Source organism: Dromaius novaehollandiae, chromosome 10 (genome assembly GCF_036370855.1).
Source record: "Dromaius novaehollandiae isolate bDroNov1 chromosome 10, bDroNov1.hap1, whole genome shotgun sequence".
NCBI lineage: Eukaryota > Metazoa > Chordata > Aves > Casuariiformes > Dromaiidae > Dromaius > Dromaius novaehollandiae.
The window spans coordinates 1,944,759-1,958,385 of NC_088107.1; the positions used below are offsets into that span (position 1 = coordinate 1,944,759).

The following is a 13,627-nucleotide window of genomic DNA, read 5'->3' on the forward strand; positions in this document are numbered from 1 at the left end:
CAGGCCTCCTTCATCCCTGCAGCAGCTCAGTCTATTAATGGAAGTTACTTGCTCATTTCTGTTTACAAGGGCTCTCTTTCACAAAGCACAGTCACCTCATTCACCCACCATCCCCCCATATCTGCTCTTAAAAACACCTTCCTCCTCCTAGCTATTCTCAAAGAGATTCTTCTCCAGGGTTTCAAAACAGCAGAGCGTTCCAACACACAGGCAGTCCCTCCAGAAAGCAACAGCACTATCGTGTTTAAGCGGTATTTAAGAGTATTAAAAGTTAACCACGCTCTCAAGTGCTATGTGGAGTCAGAGCCAGAAAAATCACACATTATTATATAACGCTCAGTAAGCATCAGAATATTCTCAGCAGCTACACAAATGTTTTATATGTTAATACAAAAGACAGTTTAAAAGGAAAAAAATAGCCAAAACAGCAAAAGAACCACAAACGTTCCTAAACTCAGATGTTAGGGCCATAAGGGATCACAGCAAATATCTAGTCTGACATTCTTTCACAGCACAGACAACAAGATTTCCTGGGTTTGATGGATTCAGTTTTGTTTTGTTTTGTTTTTTTTTTTAATTATTAAATGTTGTGGTTTAACTGCCTGCTTTCAACAGCTCATATTTTCTTTAAAGTCTCTTTTTCTAAGGTTTAGTTTGTTTCTTGTCAAACTCGCCCCTCGAACACAACGGAACTTTGAACCATACTTAGTAGCTCAGCTAGAGCAACTAATGAGTGTTACGTAAGATGTCTCTCCATGTGTTGTAGAACAATCTGTTCCAAAAGTCACCAAAAATAGCAATTCTCTAAACACTGATGTGATGCAATATTTAACTAGATAATATACTAGCAGCTGAATTTATCCATTACTCCTAAAAAGTTTTCATACATTGTTATTACAACATTTGCAGCCTTACCTAGACTGGTAGGTTTTATCAGCTCATCCAACAAGTCATAAAAAGGTAATTTCTGAAGTTTTATGTCGGGATGGACAGGGTGGAGCGCAGATGTAAGATGGGGGAGTTCCAGTTCATGTTTAGGTCCCAGAAGCGAAACGGGAAGCAACGGCGATGTTGCGGGGTGGCCGTCGTAGCCGAGCTGTGGAATGGTAGACGGAGACAAGGTTGCTGGCATGGAACTTGAGTGTACGCTGGGGATGGATAAGTCTGCAGGTGTCATGATTTTCTGAGGGAACCTTCGCCTATAGAGTTCTTTGATTTTCATTTGTACAGCGGGACTGCAGCCAGCCTTTAACAAATGCAGTGCTTTTGTGAGAAGTTCGTGTTTTCGTCCGTGCTTGTTCCTCCCCGCGTAACCCAGAAGTACTTGCAGTTCAGAAACTCTAAGGCTCATAACCATTTGCTTAAAAGAAACAAAACAAAAAATTAGTATTCAAGTTACATCATCTTAAACACTAACATCAGAATGTAGCTTAATCCTCGTAAGCATACAATTTTTAAAGGCATACATTACTGCTCTTCTCCCACTAGTTATCTGAAATGCAACATAAAACAGGACTTGTTCACAGACAGATATATTGACTTAGAAAGTCTAATCAGCAATTTTTTAAAGGGATTTCTTTTGCAATAGGTAATTCAGGACAGCAATACTGGGGTAAAAATTTGAGAGGAGGGCAAGTTGCCAGTACAAGACATAATGCTTTTAATGCAACACTGTTCTAATCCTGCTCCCCTAACATCTACAATGTTAACAAGTTTTTTGACTTCCAGCTAGAGGAATAAAAAGTTACACATTGACAATACCAAGCCTCCAGCACTTGCACTTAAAAGCCGTGGCAGTCCTTCGCGCTGGCACCCTACCTCGCTTTCAAGTCTGTCTCTCACTCTTTGCCATGCAGTGTAACTAATCTGCACAGGTTCAAAGCAAGGCAGAGAAATGACTGATGTTAAAAACACTTAGAAAAATTATAATTTGATTTTTTTGCAACCCCATACGATCATTACTGGGTTAAAGGAAACTTCTTCAGATTCAATCTCCAACATAAATTAAGCAATTTCCTTACTTATCCTTCTTCTCCTCTCACTTCTCAGCTGCTTGCTCTGCTGTGGATGGGGGAGCTGGGCTTTGCCTTCCATTAATTACCACGTGTTTTACACAGCCTCTCACTGCCTCCCAGTACGGCCTAATGAATCAGGCTCCAAGACATCTTGACTGTTTCACTTCTTGAGGAACTGAGAATAAAAACTATGCAAAGCAGTGCAACCAGCAATCATCTGTGTGCACTAAGTACTTCCCCGCTGGTCAAACAGGAGCCAGAAAGTCAGCTTACGAGCCTGGAGTCTCTTTTAAAACTCCTCGCAGAGCCTGACAGTGACCTATTTGGCTTAACGAGGCCTGTGACATCAGCCGAAGTCACCCTTCTGTAGAATTCTGGATTCCCAAGAAGTCACAGAAAAATAAAATGCCTCCTACTCACCACAGCTGGCTACCCGGGACTTCTGTACGAAACCATTTAAAAATCCCCAATATTCTGTAGTCAATTCCAAAACAAATTCAACATATTTGCAGTATATATTTGGGACAAACATTACTAATTAAGCTTATCGAGGTTCTGCAACTTCCCAACCACTGAAAGCAGTCTGAAGATTACTGTTTTCTATTTGCTGAATAACCAAACCAGCACTTGCATTTGCAAAAATAATCTTAAGAGTACAGATGCTCTCCAGTTCTCCAAACTGTCTGAAATATTCATACACATATATTACCCAAGTTATTTCACCATTAATTCTAAAACCTACAGAGATAATACTGGAAAGTATACTACCCCTGCGGTAGCAAAACCGAGCATAAGCTCCTATCAATTCCTCGAACCTTCAGCACCTGCAGGAGATCTTTTCCATGGGGTATCCGCAACAGGCATTTCCCTACACCAAAATAGATCAAGTTATTAAAGAAACCCTCAAGCTATATGATTCAGGTATTTAATGAAGGATGTGCCCAGATAATTTTAACTAAATTTGCCGCAAAATTTCTGCTCTGTTGAATGAGCCACATGAACAGAACTGAATAACCTTGCAGCAAATTTCAGATACAGCTCGTTGTAGAATATCATGCACACTTTAGATATAACACAATTTTGCTGACATCTTTTCCCTGAGTACCCCAAGCGCCTGCTTCACACTTCCAGCTACAAGACTGTCACAGACCTACTAACTAGCACAGAGGAGATATTTCATACGGCAAGGCGATGTCTTAAAAGACTAAGGAAGGCATTTCAGCTATATTCTGAAGCGCTGATAGCTGAAAAGGAAAGTGAAACAAATAGATCTGAAACATGGAAAAGCACTGTCTAGAATGCTTTACAAACATTTCTTCAACACAACGCCTAGGTACAGCCGAAGGGCTTAACGCTTGCTGCCAGCCCCATTAGGAGCCACCTCCCCAGCAGCCAGCGCCTCTCCGCACCCTCGGCTTGCCACGACCCTACAGGCCCAGGCACCCGAAAACGCAGGTGAGCAGAAAGAAATGAGCTAACCAGGAAACTCCTGCTACAGGTTGGACGTCTTCCCTTTGGAAGTTATAGGCAAGCTAGAAATAAGTGTACAGAAAACTGGGCCCATTGTGCAGCCAGACTTGTGAACCAAAATAAAATTCCTCAGATTTTTCCCCCACTCTGAAAAATTCCTTAAAAGGAAGAACAAGAAAAATTTTATTTGCAACATTATGGGCACGGCTACATCAATTAAAAATGCAGTTCTGAAAAAAAACGCAATAAAGTTTTGCTGTTTTATTACAGTCTCACGTTTCACTGACAAACCTTTCTTACACGCGTGAAAACCGGCAGTGCCTCCACCCTCTCCCTGCCACACGCACACACGTGCACACACACACGCACACACGTGCACACACACACGCACACACACAACCGCTGACAGCATTTCGCCAGTACAGCACATCAGTCAGCGGCGCGGGGAAGCAAGATCCTGACAGACAGCCGTGCTGGCAAAAGTCTCTCACGTCGCTGCAATCTGAATGTGGAAATTCCTCTCCCCTCCTCCAACATATTTGTGTTTTATTTGAGGACACAACACAGCCACAGCCGCAGCAGCGCGGCTGCCGGCACGAGCCCCGTCCGTGCGAGAGCCCTTGGCCCCCGCCACACCACTATCCTAATCTTAGAACAGGCCGTGCAGCTAGAGCAGGGAAAGAGATCGAGTGCTGTCACGTACACACAGTAAAAGGGGGAAAAAATCCTAAATTCTTTTCTATCACACCTCACCACAGTGCAAATGCTCCCCGGCTTAGCTACGCCAGCAAAGCTGAAAGGCAAAGACACACAAAGCACTTTGCACGGGGAAAGCTTGCTGCTCTGCTTCCTGGTGGCTGGAGCAGTAAGATCACCACTGACATCCGTACGACTGCACCTACAGCCAGCTACAGAAGCCACCACCAAAAGCCAGTCCCCAAGCAGCAGCAAAATAGCTGTTTGCTCTTTTGTTAATGCAAAAGCAAATAAATTAAGCTTAGTTCAACTTATATACAGCTATCAAGGACAGACTGAAGGATAGTTTGCAAGCTGCACTTAGAGGTATCCAGGTGTTCTGTTATGCTTTCAAGTACCAAGAAATGAATGCCCCTCCAAACATCACTGCAGTGTTCAAGATACTGAAGTTATCTGGCTAAGAAAAGGTTAAACTACTTGTCAGTCAAATAATTCTGGCATGAGAAACAGGCTGCGACTGCAAGGCCCTTTCAGACGCAACAAGTGCCAGTGCAAACAAACTGGTTCGTTTGGAGGATGATGGGCATTTTGGTATGTCATGCCGTGTAGGTAACACCTTAAAAAAAAAAAAAAAAAAAAAAAAGAGAGAGAGAGAGAGAGAGAGAGAGAGAGAGAGAGAGGGCAAGGACAGCAGAAAAACTGCTAAAAGCGTAAAAGCAAGCTTTACAGAAACTTGACTTTTCATAGTTTACTAGAGGATTTCTTCTGACTCACTGTGAAGACCTTCACAGAGTTGAGAAAGTAACTTTAATCTAGAAACACACATCTGACCTTTCCTGCTCGACAACACGACACAAACAGGCTTCTCGACAAAGCTACGTTAGTCCCGAGGACTGCCCGTGCCGCTGCACGCCTCCCCGCCGACCCGCGCCCCTCACCCAGCGCCTGGGCCCAGGCTCCCCCGTCGCAAAGCCCACGATGCACTTCGCTGCCCGATGACAGGTCGCCTAATCGCGCCCGGGAGGCAGCAGGGCCACCGAGGCCTTTCAGGAGGCCACGCTAATCTTCCCACGTCCCAAACCTGTGTCACTTGCCGCCCTGCTGGGTTGCGTCAGCCCAGCCACGCGGTCCGGCTCGTGCCGCAGCCACGTGAGCAGGCGCGTCCCCTCGTTTTCTTCATTGAGGAAACAACCCCAAACCACCCAGCCGGGAACACGGATACTTCCTCTGTCCTCCTACTTCAGATAATCCATAAGAAGAAAAAAAGCTTAAAGCTGTAAAAGCATCCAGGAGCAGCACCCAAGAGGGCCCCTTTGGTTAAGACATCACCCGCCTACTCCTCTCCTGTGACTATCATTAGAAAAAGATGTTCTACCTACAGCTCTTTCAACAAAATTGCTTTCTCTTTAAGTAAAAATGATGTTTATCTAAATATCAGATACAAAAATTGTGTAAGACCCCGAAACAAAAAATAGTATCTAGCTACATGTGAGACAAGGAAGCACAAGAGGTTTGTCCAAGACTTCCGCAGCAGGACCACGAAAAAGAAAGCACCACGCAACGCCAGTGCCCATTTCTCCTGGCACACCAAGGTCGCTCAAACAAGCCTGGCAGGTTGCAGGAATGTGTCCATGCCACACAACAGAATTAATCTGCTCTGTAAATGCTGGTTAGGCATTCAGAATAACCACTTTACCAGGAACCTTACATGCTAGAGAAAAAAACGGCCAGAAGACAGTCACAGAGCAGTCAGTCATTTACTTTGATTCCCACTGCACAGAAAATAGCCCACGTTTATTTTTAAAGAATTGTTTTCCACAAAAGCCAAGTCATCCCGCTAACAGAGGCAAGACGCCCAGGCAGCTTCCCGGCTAAAGAAATCCAGCCATCAGCAAGGGTTAATAGGTGACACCAAAGAGGCCTGTACTCACGAACTAGGCCTTTTCCCACTGATCTATGAAGGCTGGTAGTTAAGTTTAAAAATAAATAAAACCTAAGTGTTAGTGCTTATGGATAAGAAACTCTATTGATAATCCTGTGTAGCTAGTCTAACTGGCATGATTCAGAGAAGCATAGCTTAAAAAATAGCTAGATTCAGGCAAAGAACACTATTTCTAGACTGGAAAACAGAGGAAGGCTAAAAAACTGGTTTGAAGTGTAGGAGGACACAGTGCAAGTGCCAATGCCCCAAAAAGGATCAAATACAGGTTATCTGCCGAGGTCCAGAACCAAAAACAGCGAGCCTTTGTTTCCTTCTTTTTTTGAAGGGAGGGACGGTACCTTCACCTGGGAGGTAAAAACCAGACAACAGTCAGTAACTTTGTTTGTTTGTTTTTTAAACAAATGGAGGCAGTGTCCATAGGGCAGCATGATGGATAACACTGCAAAACTGGTCACAACCACCAACAGCACAAGCTACTGTCTTCAAAGCATCAGCGGCAACACTAATAGTCCCAAAAAGTGGCTGAATGCTTTCTAGAAAGGGTATTTCTACATCGCCAGTAATCAGCCAAGGAATCTATCTACAGAATTTAACAAGTTATTTCCGGATGCTTATGATAATTAGAAGCTGTGAATAAGCTCCAAAATACATTCAAAACATTTGCCAGAACAACAAGCAGCATTTGGCTAGGTACCACGCCACACTGCACCTAAAGCTATACAACAGGTCCTCCATAGTTCTCTAATAAATTAACACGGAAGGGGGAAAAAAAAAAGGATGAAAAGAATCCACCTCAAGCACTAGTTAGAAAGTGGGAGAAGAGAGGAAAAAGGGAAAGAAGAAGGAAGAAGCTAAACAGGGCTATCAAACGAAGGGTCATCTGTTTAAAAGCAGGAATCTAAGGCAACCACAGTAAATTTCTTCTGTTATAGAAACCCAGTGATTAGCAACAGTTTATTAATAGTCTGAAACAAAGAGCCATTCCTAAGGAACTGCAACAAGTAATGCACAAAGGCAATGCGCAAGGAAAAGCTATAGCTTCCCACCACCACCGCTTTGCAAGGAGCCCCACACTGACGCTCTGCACAGCGCCTTCGGCCCCAGCACCCGGGGGAATCGGGCTCTATCTGCACCTTACATCAACCACTTTTACCATTACCACCCTGTTTTCAAGGAGAACGAAAACGGAAGTTGCCCTCTTATAAAACAAGCAACAAACTACTAATCCAGGAATCCCACAGTGCACTTCTATAATAGGGTTTTTTTAAAAAAAAAAATCTTCAAAATTGTTCTTTGTTTCTAATAAAAGCCACAAGGAAGCGTTAGATTAGTATGGAAATGGAGGTATGCTGAGATGAATTCAAGACCAACATCCAGCTGTAAAAATACAGGATTTTGCTGGAAGTTCTTGCATGCTATGAACAGCCTCTTTAAACCATGATATAAATCATCTTGAGAAGAAAGCTGTGCACAAGCTGCAGCCGAGATCTGCTCACCTCTCCAGAGCTACACAGACTAAACTGCTGGAAGCCTGGACACACTTAAGATTTGTGAAAACTGGAGATCGTGAAGGTAAAAATATTCCCCTTTCTTATGAAGCCACATTCCCAAGTCCTAAATTCTACCTGCAAGACTTATACAAGGAAGCTATCAAGGCTAAACTATAAAAATTGAAATCGGTCTACTGAAAATCTGCACGAGGGAGTAAAACAACCAATTCATGGAAGCTCAAGTCCCTCCGTGACAGGTTGTAACTTCCTGCATTTGTCTAATGCAGCCAGAACACTAAAAGGTTGAAGCCACAGTAATTCAACGTGGAAGGGAGGCAAAAGCACAGAAGAATAGTAATAAATATGCAACACACAATAACCTTTAAGGAGGCTATTGGTTTTCACAATAAAAAAAACCTCAGATCTCTTCTACTGTGGTATGTGCAATGTTTTGGCAGGCAGGGCAGCATTAAAAGAACAGGTACAAACCAGTATCAGGTACAAACATTATTTGCCTTTTATTACAAACATAAGGAGATAGAATATTTCTTAACCAGAGCAACTCTATATTTACACAGTATATTTGTGCTCATAAAGAACACTTCACAATCGTATCATTGCCAAAGCTACACATTCATCTAGCTGGCAATAAAAATATATATTAATCAATTAAAACATCATCAACTAAACGATTTCCATGTACTGTATACATCAGAAATAGCCTGCACTGACCTATTGCTAGGTCCTTCCGTACATACGGGCTTCTTAAGGTCAAACACTATGTTCATGATTCCCGCTGGCTAGCATACTTCTTCCCATGCTAGCAGAGAAAGCTCACTTCAAAGCTTAAGAAGTCAGGTGTTACTTACTTTCTCATGTTCACAAACCATATGTTTCCTTGCTAATGACACAGTTGCATATCTTTTCATATAAACATTATGATCCTTGAACCAACCTACCCAAATTATGAAGCTCAGTTTCAAGCAGCTTCTAACGCTACTTAATAGGAACCTCTGACAGTGAAAAGACCACCTAAAATTGCAGTATTTCATTCTAAAAGGATTGTGGTCAAGAGGTCCTGCAAGTTGCTACTGTCATCCTTCTGCATACAGCTCATGTAATAACTCCGTGCATATCATAACCAGTTAACTCTTCACTGAATTTCACTGATCAACTAGTACGAACAAGGACATTTTTCTTATGTGCTATTGGCAAACACTGCTTGCTTCATCTCTGTTGTGCTGCCTGCAGAGTAAAACTTGATTACTCAAATTTGGTAAGTTTGGTCAGAGCAATACTGCTTCATACGTGAACGCTAACAAATCTCGGCTTCTCCCTCCAGCCCGCAGTCCAGAGGCCTGCATCAAGGATGTTATTAAATTCTTTAGAGATGCCTGTTGCTTACTGGAGACAAAAAAACCCACAATGTTGAAAGTCAAAACTCAATATTCACTGGAGGAGGAAAAAAAAAAGACACCGAAGAGTGAAACAATATTGCAAAAGAAAACAATACGGCAGATCTTCCCCCACTGCGCTGCCTGAACAGCAGGCACTAGAAGTCCAGAATTTTTAATATCGTCTCCATGTGTTAAAAGTTGTTTTATGGTTTTTACAGATGCCTGTGGTATGTGCTATGGCATCATAAATGTAGACACTGATAGCTTTGACACATATACCCTGGCAAATTAGCACAGGTGATTAAGGCTTTTAGTCACCACCCCCAGACCTCCATCCCACCTCTCTCCCTAGAGGTTATTGCCTCTGTAACAGAGTCAGCACCCCGGGACTGCCCGTATCCCAGAACGCCAGATCTGCACTTGAACACTTGCATCACTGATTTCCTCCTTTTCTTTTCCTTTTTTTTTTTTTTTTTTTTTGGGGGGGGGGGGGTATTTTGTTTTGTTTTTTCCAAATACCACGGATTGCAAACCAGAGCAGCTGAGGTACCAAACCACAACCTGCCCTGCCGGGGGCACGTGCCCCACAGGAGCACAGGCGTGGGACGGGGAGCCGGGACAGGAGCAAAACTGCCGCAGCCCGGCTTGCAGGAGGAAGCCTGCCAGAGACTGCAGGCATTTCCAACTTGCGCTTGATTTAAATCAAGTCACATTTTATCTTAATCCGTAACAAAAGTTTCATCGTTCTCGAGAGATTTTATTCACTAGGCGAACTATATTATTACTTTTGGTATTAAATAAGGTTGCTGACACAGTAGTAATCTTTATTTCAGTTCTTGGAGACTCAAATTTTTTTAGCCGCACTCAAACTTAATTGCCCCTTGTGCATTTAGCTATGCAGATGGGAATTATTTTTACACAGCTATCCACTAGCATAATTTTCATGACAAGTAATTGCAAAAATACTAATTTAGACAATCTCTGGACACAAAACAATGTGCCTCTGTAAAGACAAACAGCTTATACCAGTAAGGCTAATAACGAAGACAATTATTTTCAGCTATTTTGGAGCAGGTCATTGCCACACAAGTTTACTTTTTATTAAGAATGGTCTTATCCTTAACTAAGTCTTTCAACTAGCTGACAGAAGAGCTTAATTCCTATGCAAGAGGCTTCAGCAGAGCCCAAGCTAGCCACAAGCAGCTGTGCAAAGAACTCATTAAATACAGCATGTCTTATTATGATCTCTCTAATGTAGAATATAAAAAGACTACATCAATATAATCAAAATACTGAATGCTGTATAAGTTACTACATTAGTCTGAAAGATTGTCCCTTACTATAAAAAAGAAAAAAAATTAAACCCAAGATAGCTCTACTTCGGGAGCCCATACAGGAGGGCATAAACATGCATTTTTTTCTCCCCACGTGATTTTAAGTTTTACAAAAAGAAAAAATGGATATGCAATTAATGTGCAACTAAAACACAAAAACAATGGTTACATAAACATTTTGACTGATCTGGGACTTACAAATAGTCCTTTTAGCCATAATTTTTCAGTAGAATACTGGAGAATTAAGCTCTGGTTACTCTCTAAATAAAGTATGTCTGAAGCAAAGTAGCTTTTAGAAGTTAAACTTAAAGAAAAGCTGGACTAAAACTTCTGCTGGACGAGAATGCACCTGGAATTCAATGAATGCACTGCAACAAGGGTAAAGAGGAGGCTTCCAGGAGAAGCTTAAAGAACCTCTTAACAGCAAGCCGTAGAGCAATTTAAAGATTATTCCTACATTCAGTTTCGATGGTCGCCTGTAACAGCAAGTTAAATCTCCACTATATCAACAGACTTTATTTCTTCATATTTGTTAGCCAACTTAAGCATCATTTGATTAAAGAAAAAAATTATTGCCATAATACTGATACCAGTTTTCCTCAAAGGTTTAAAAAGCAAACACAACCACCCCATCCCCTCCCCACCGCTCTACTTCGGTGCGGTGGAGACCTGCAGAGTGATTTACCCTCCGCATTCCACAGGTTCTTGTCAAATGCTGGAGAGTTTACACATCTGCCCTTCGCAAATAAACAAAGTTTTGCTATTTACTTAGCTTCAAATGAGATAACTCTTCAGGGTACAAAATTATACAAAAAGATCAAAGCACTTTTAGATAACATGAAGACTTCTTTTTCCTTGTTTGTCCTATTTTCCTAGGAAGCAACACAGGAGGCAGACTATGGCATCGCTGACTACTGCTACTATCTGAAAAAGTTTTAATTAACTATTAAATTCGCATTAAATTCAAATACTGATTTCTAAAGTACTGAACAGCACATTTAAGCCAGTGTATAATTAATTGTCCTTTCTCTTAAAAGTAACCAATTGCTGTGTTAATGCCCCAAGAGCAGGAAAACCAGAAAACAAAAAGTGGAGTATCTGTTCACAACTCTCTTGCCAAAAAATAAAAAAAAAAAAGACAAACAACAACAAACTAACCCCAAACCACCAACAACAAAAACCTTAGCAAAGCAGAATGTGACAAAACTAGTCTCTTAAAAGCAGCCCTTCCCACCAACTCGCCTTCTGGAAGACGCGCTCCCGGGCTGCATTCGTTACCCCACGCGGGGTAAGAGCGCGACGGCGATGGCAAGCTCCACCGCACACCGAGCCCCCAGGCACGGAGCTAAGGGGAGCAAGAGTCACAACTCCCTGCACAGGCAAGGCCAGAGCTGCATAAGCCTTTGCATCGTGTACCACTTATCATATCACCTTGTTCCTACACCATCTCATAAGATCCAAGAAGACATCTGGTACTGCTTTTATCTGTAACCATGTGACTATAGAAAAAGCTGGAACAACGGATAAAAACTCCACCTAGAACAAGGACTGAGGAGGGAGGAAAGGGGGAAGAGAAAAGGAGGAAGGGAGGGAGATGAACGGCAAGATTAAGAGATTGGGCAAAACATCAAGTATGGGAAATACTCTGTAATTCACCATTAAAAGATCTCCCTTTCCCAAGCCAGAAATGAAACCCAAACGAAATAAATCTGCTGACAACAAATACCTATGAAATACACTGGCCAAATACCTTGTTCCCTTCTAACACTTGTCCATTGAGAATAATAATTTATTACTACTAACAATTAGCCTTAATTGTTACGGCAGAAATACGCAACGGAGCCAAAAGTTCCCACTGTGTCAATAAGCTGAAAACAAATATTCCATTGAGCAATCATACCGACATCCCTATAGCCTTCTTTAAAAAGCTAGTCACTTTGCATATAACTTATTTTAAAAAGTTTCCATTACGATCCTTAAATTTTCTTTTAAGAAGTGCATAAGGAAGCCAAAGTACATTTTTTTTAAAAAAGTCATAAAGCAGTAAGCCACCAAGATGAATTAGAAGCTTGAACAATACCAAGAGTTTTTCCTTTTATACTACTGTCCCTCAGAGTATCAGGTAAGATGCACCATACAAATGAAATATCATCTCACCAGTTTTGTGAAGCCTGAATAACACAGCATGAAATTGAGGGAAGCCTCAAGTTTCACACATCAACCTTCTCACAGCACAGATTAGCATCAAATTCCCCTCTGTTCCTGGAAGAAGTAACGATTTCAAGCATTTTCCAGTAAAGCTCAAAAAACATTCCTTTAATACAGTTTTCCATAAGTCTTCATATGGTATGGGGATCAGCAAGTGTTTTCTCTATTCAAGTCGTCTTCTTCTTTCAAGGCAAGACACCCATTCTCTTGCCTTTCCTCTGCCGATTTCTGAAACAAAGCCATTTTTAATGAAGCGGTGGAGATGGTCCAAGTTCTTTTCATCCTGCTTGGTTAGCCCTAGCCTTTCCTAGAAAAAAAACAGGCCTGGATGTTTGCTGGAGACCAAAACAGGCCTAACAGTCTTTCCTCTGTTCTTTAATGATTAAGTATTCTCCCGTTTGAGCATCACCAGTTATCTGGGAGCCACTCCTCTGCTTTCTGTGTTTTACCTATCAATAACATAGTGGCCATAACAACCTGAGGATGCAAGAGAGACAAGGTCTGAAGGACAGTAATACTTTTTATTACATTTAGAGAAAGAGCTTGCACATCTGAAACTTTTTTCAACCATGTGAGTTAGTCAAGGGAGAAATATTATCCTTTTGTATTTTACAGAAGCATCTGCACATGAACAAACTCCAGCACTAGCCTAAAAGCAAGGCCAAGAGACAGCACTCCCATGCTTGCACAGCTCAGGAGTGGGTTAGGAGATAACTGCATATGAAATTCAAAGTTACTAAACACAAAGTAGTAAGACCTGGAGGAAAGCCTGAATTTCTAATGTGTTTTACTACATCACTGATAGAACAGTTCAGGAGAAAAACCTCAGGCATCACCACGGGCAGCTCTTCATGCAGCTATAGTCAAGTAAACAGATTTGCAGATAACTAGTAGGCTGATAACAGCATTTTTTTTCCAGAACTGAAGGAGGAATCAAAGATGGGAATCAAGACCTGTGAGCAATAGGTACAATGTATCTCATCCTTTGGACATTCCAAAAAGTAAAAAATTTCAAAATACATACTGTAAACCTCAGAAATATGGGCAGAGGTGGAGGTGCAGGCATAAATCTGGG

General features: G+C 41.8%; 1 protein-coding gene across 2 annotated transcripts in view; it reads right to left on the reverse strand.

Annotated features, from left to right (window-relative positions):
- The window catches only part of PIAS1 (protein inhibitor of activated STAT 1), a 63,172-nt gene that overhangs the window by 36,215 nt on the left and 13,330 nt on the right, over positions 1-13,627 (reverse strand). For both annotated transcript variants that reach the window (XM_064517848.1, XM_026110716.2), the window contains exon 2: positions 916-1,360. In XM_064517848.1, coding sequence (XP_064373918.1) covers positions 916-1,360 — 445 coding nt within the window. The remainder of the gene's footprint in view (positions 1-915; positions 1,361-13,627) is intronic.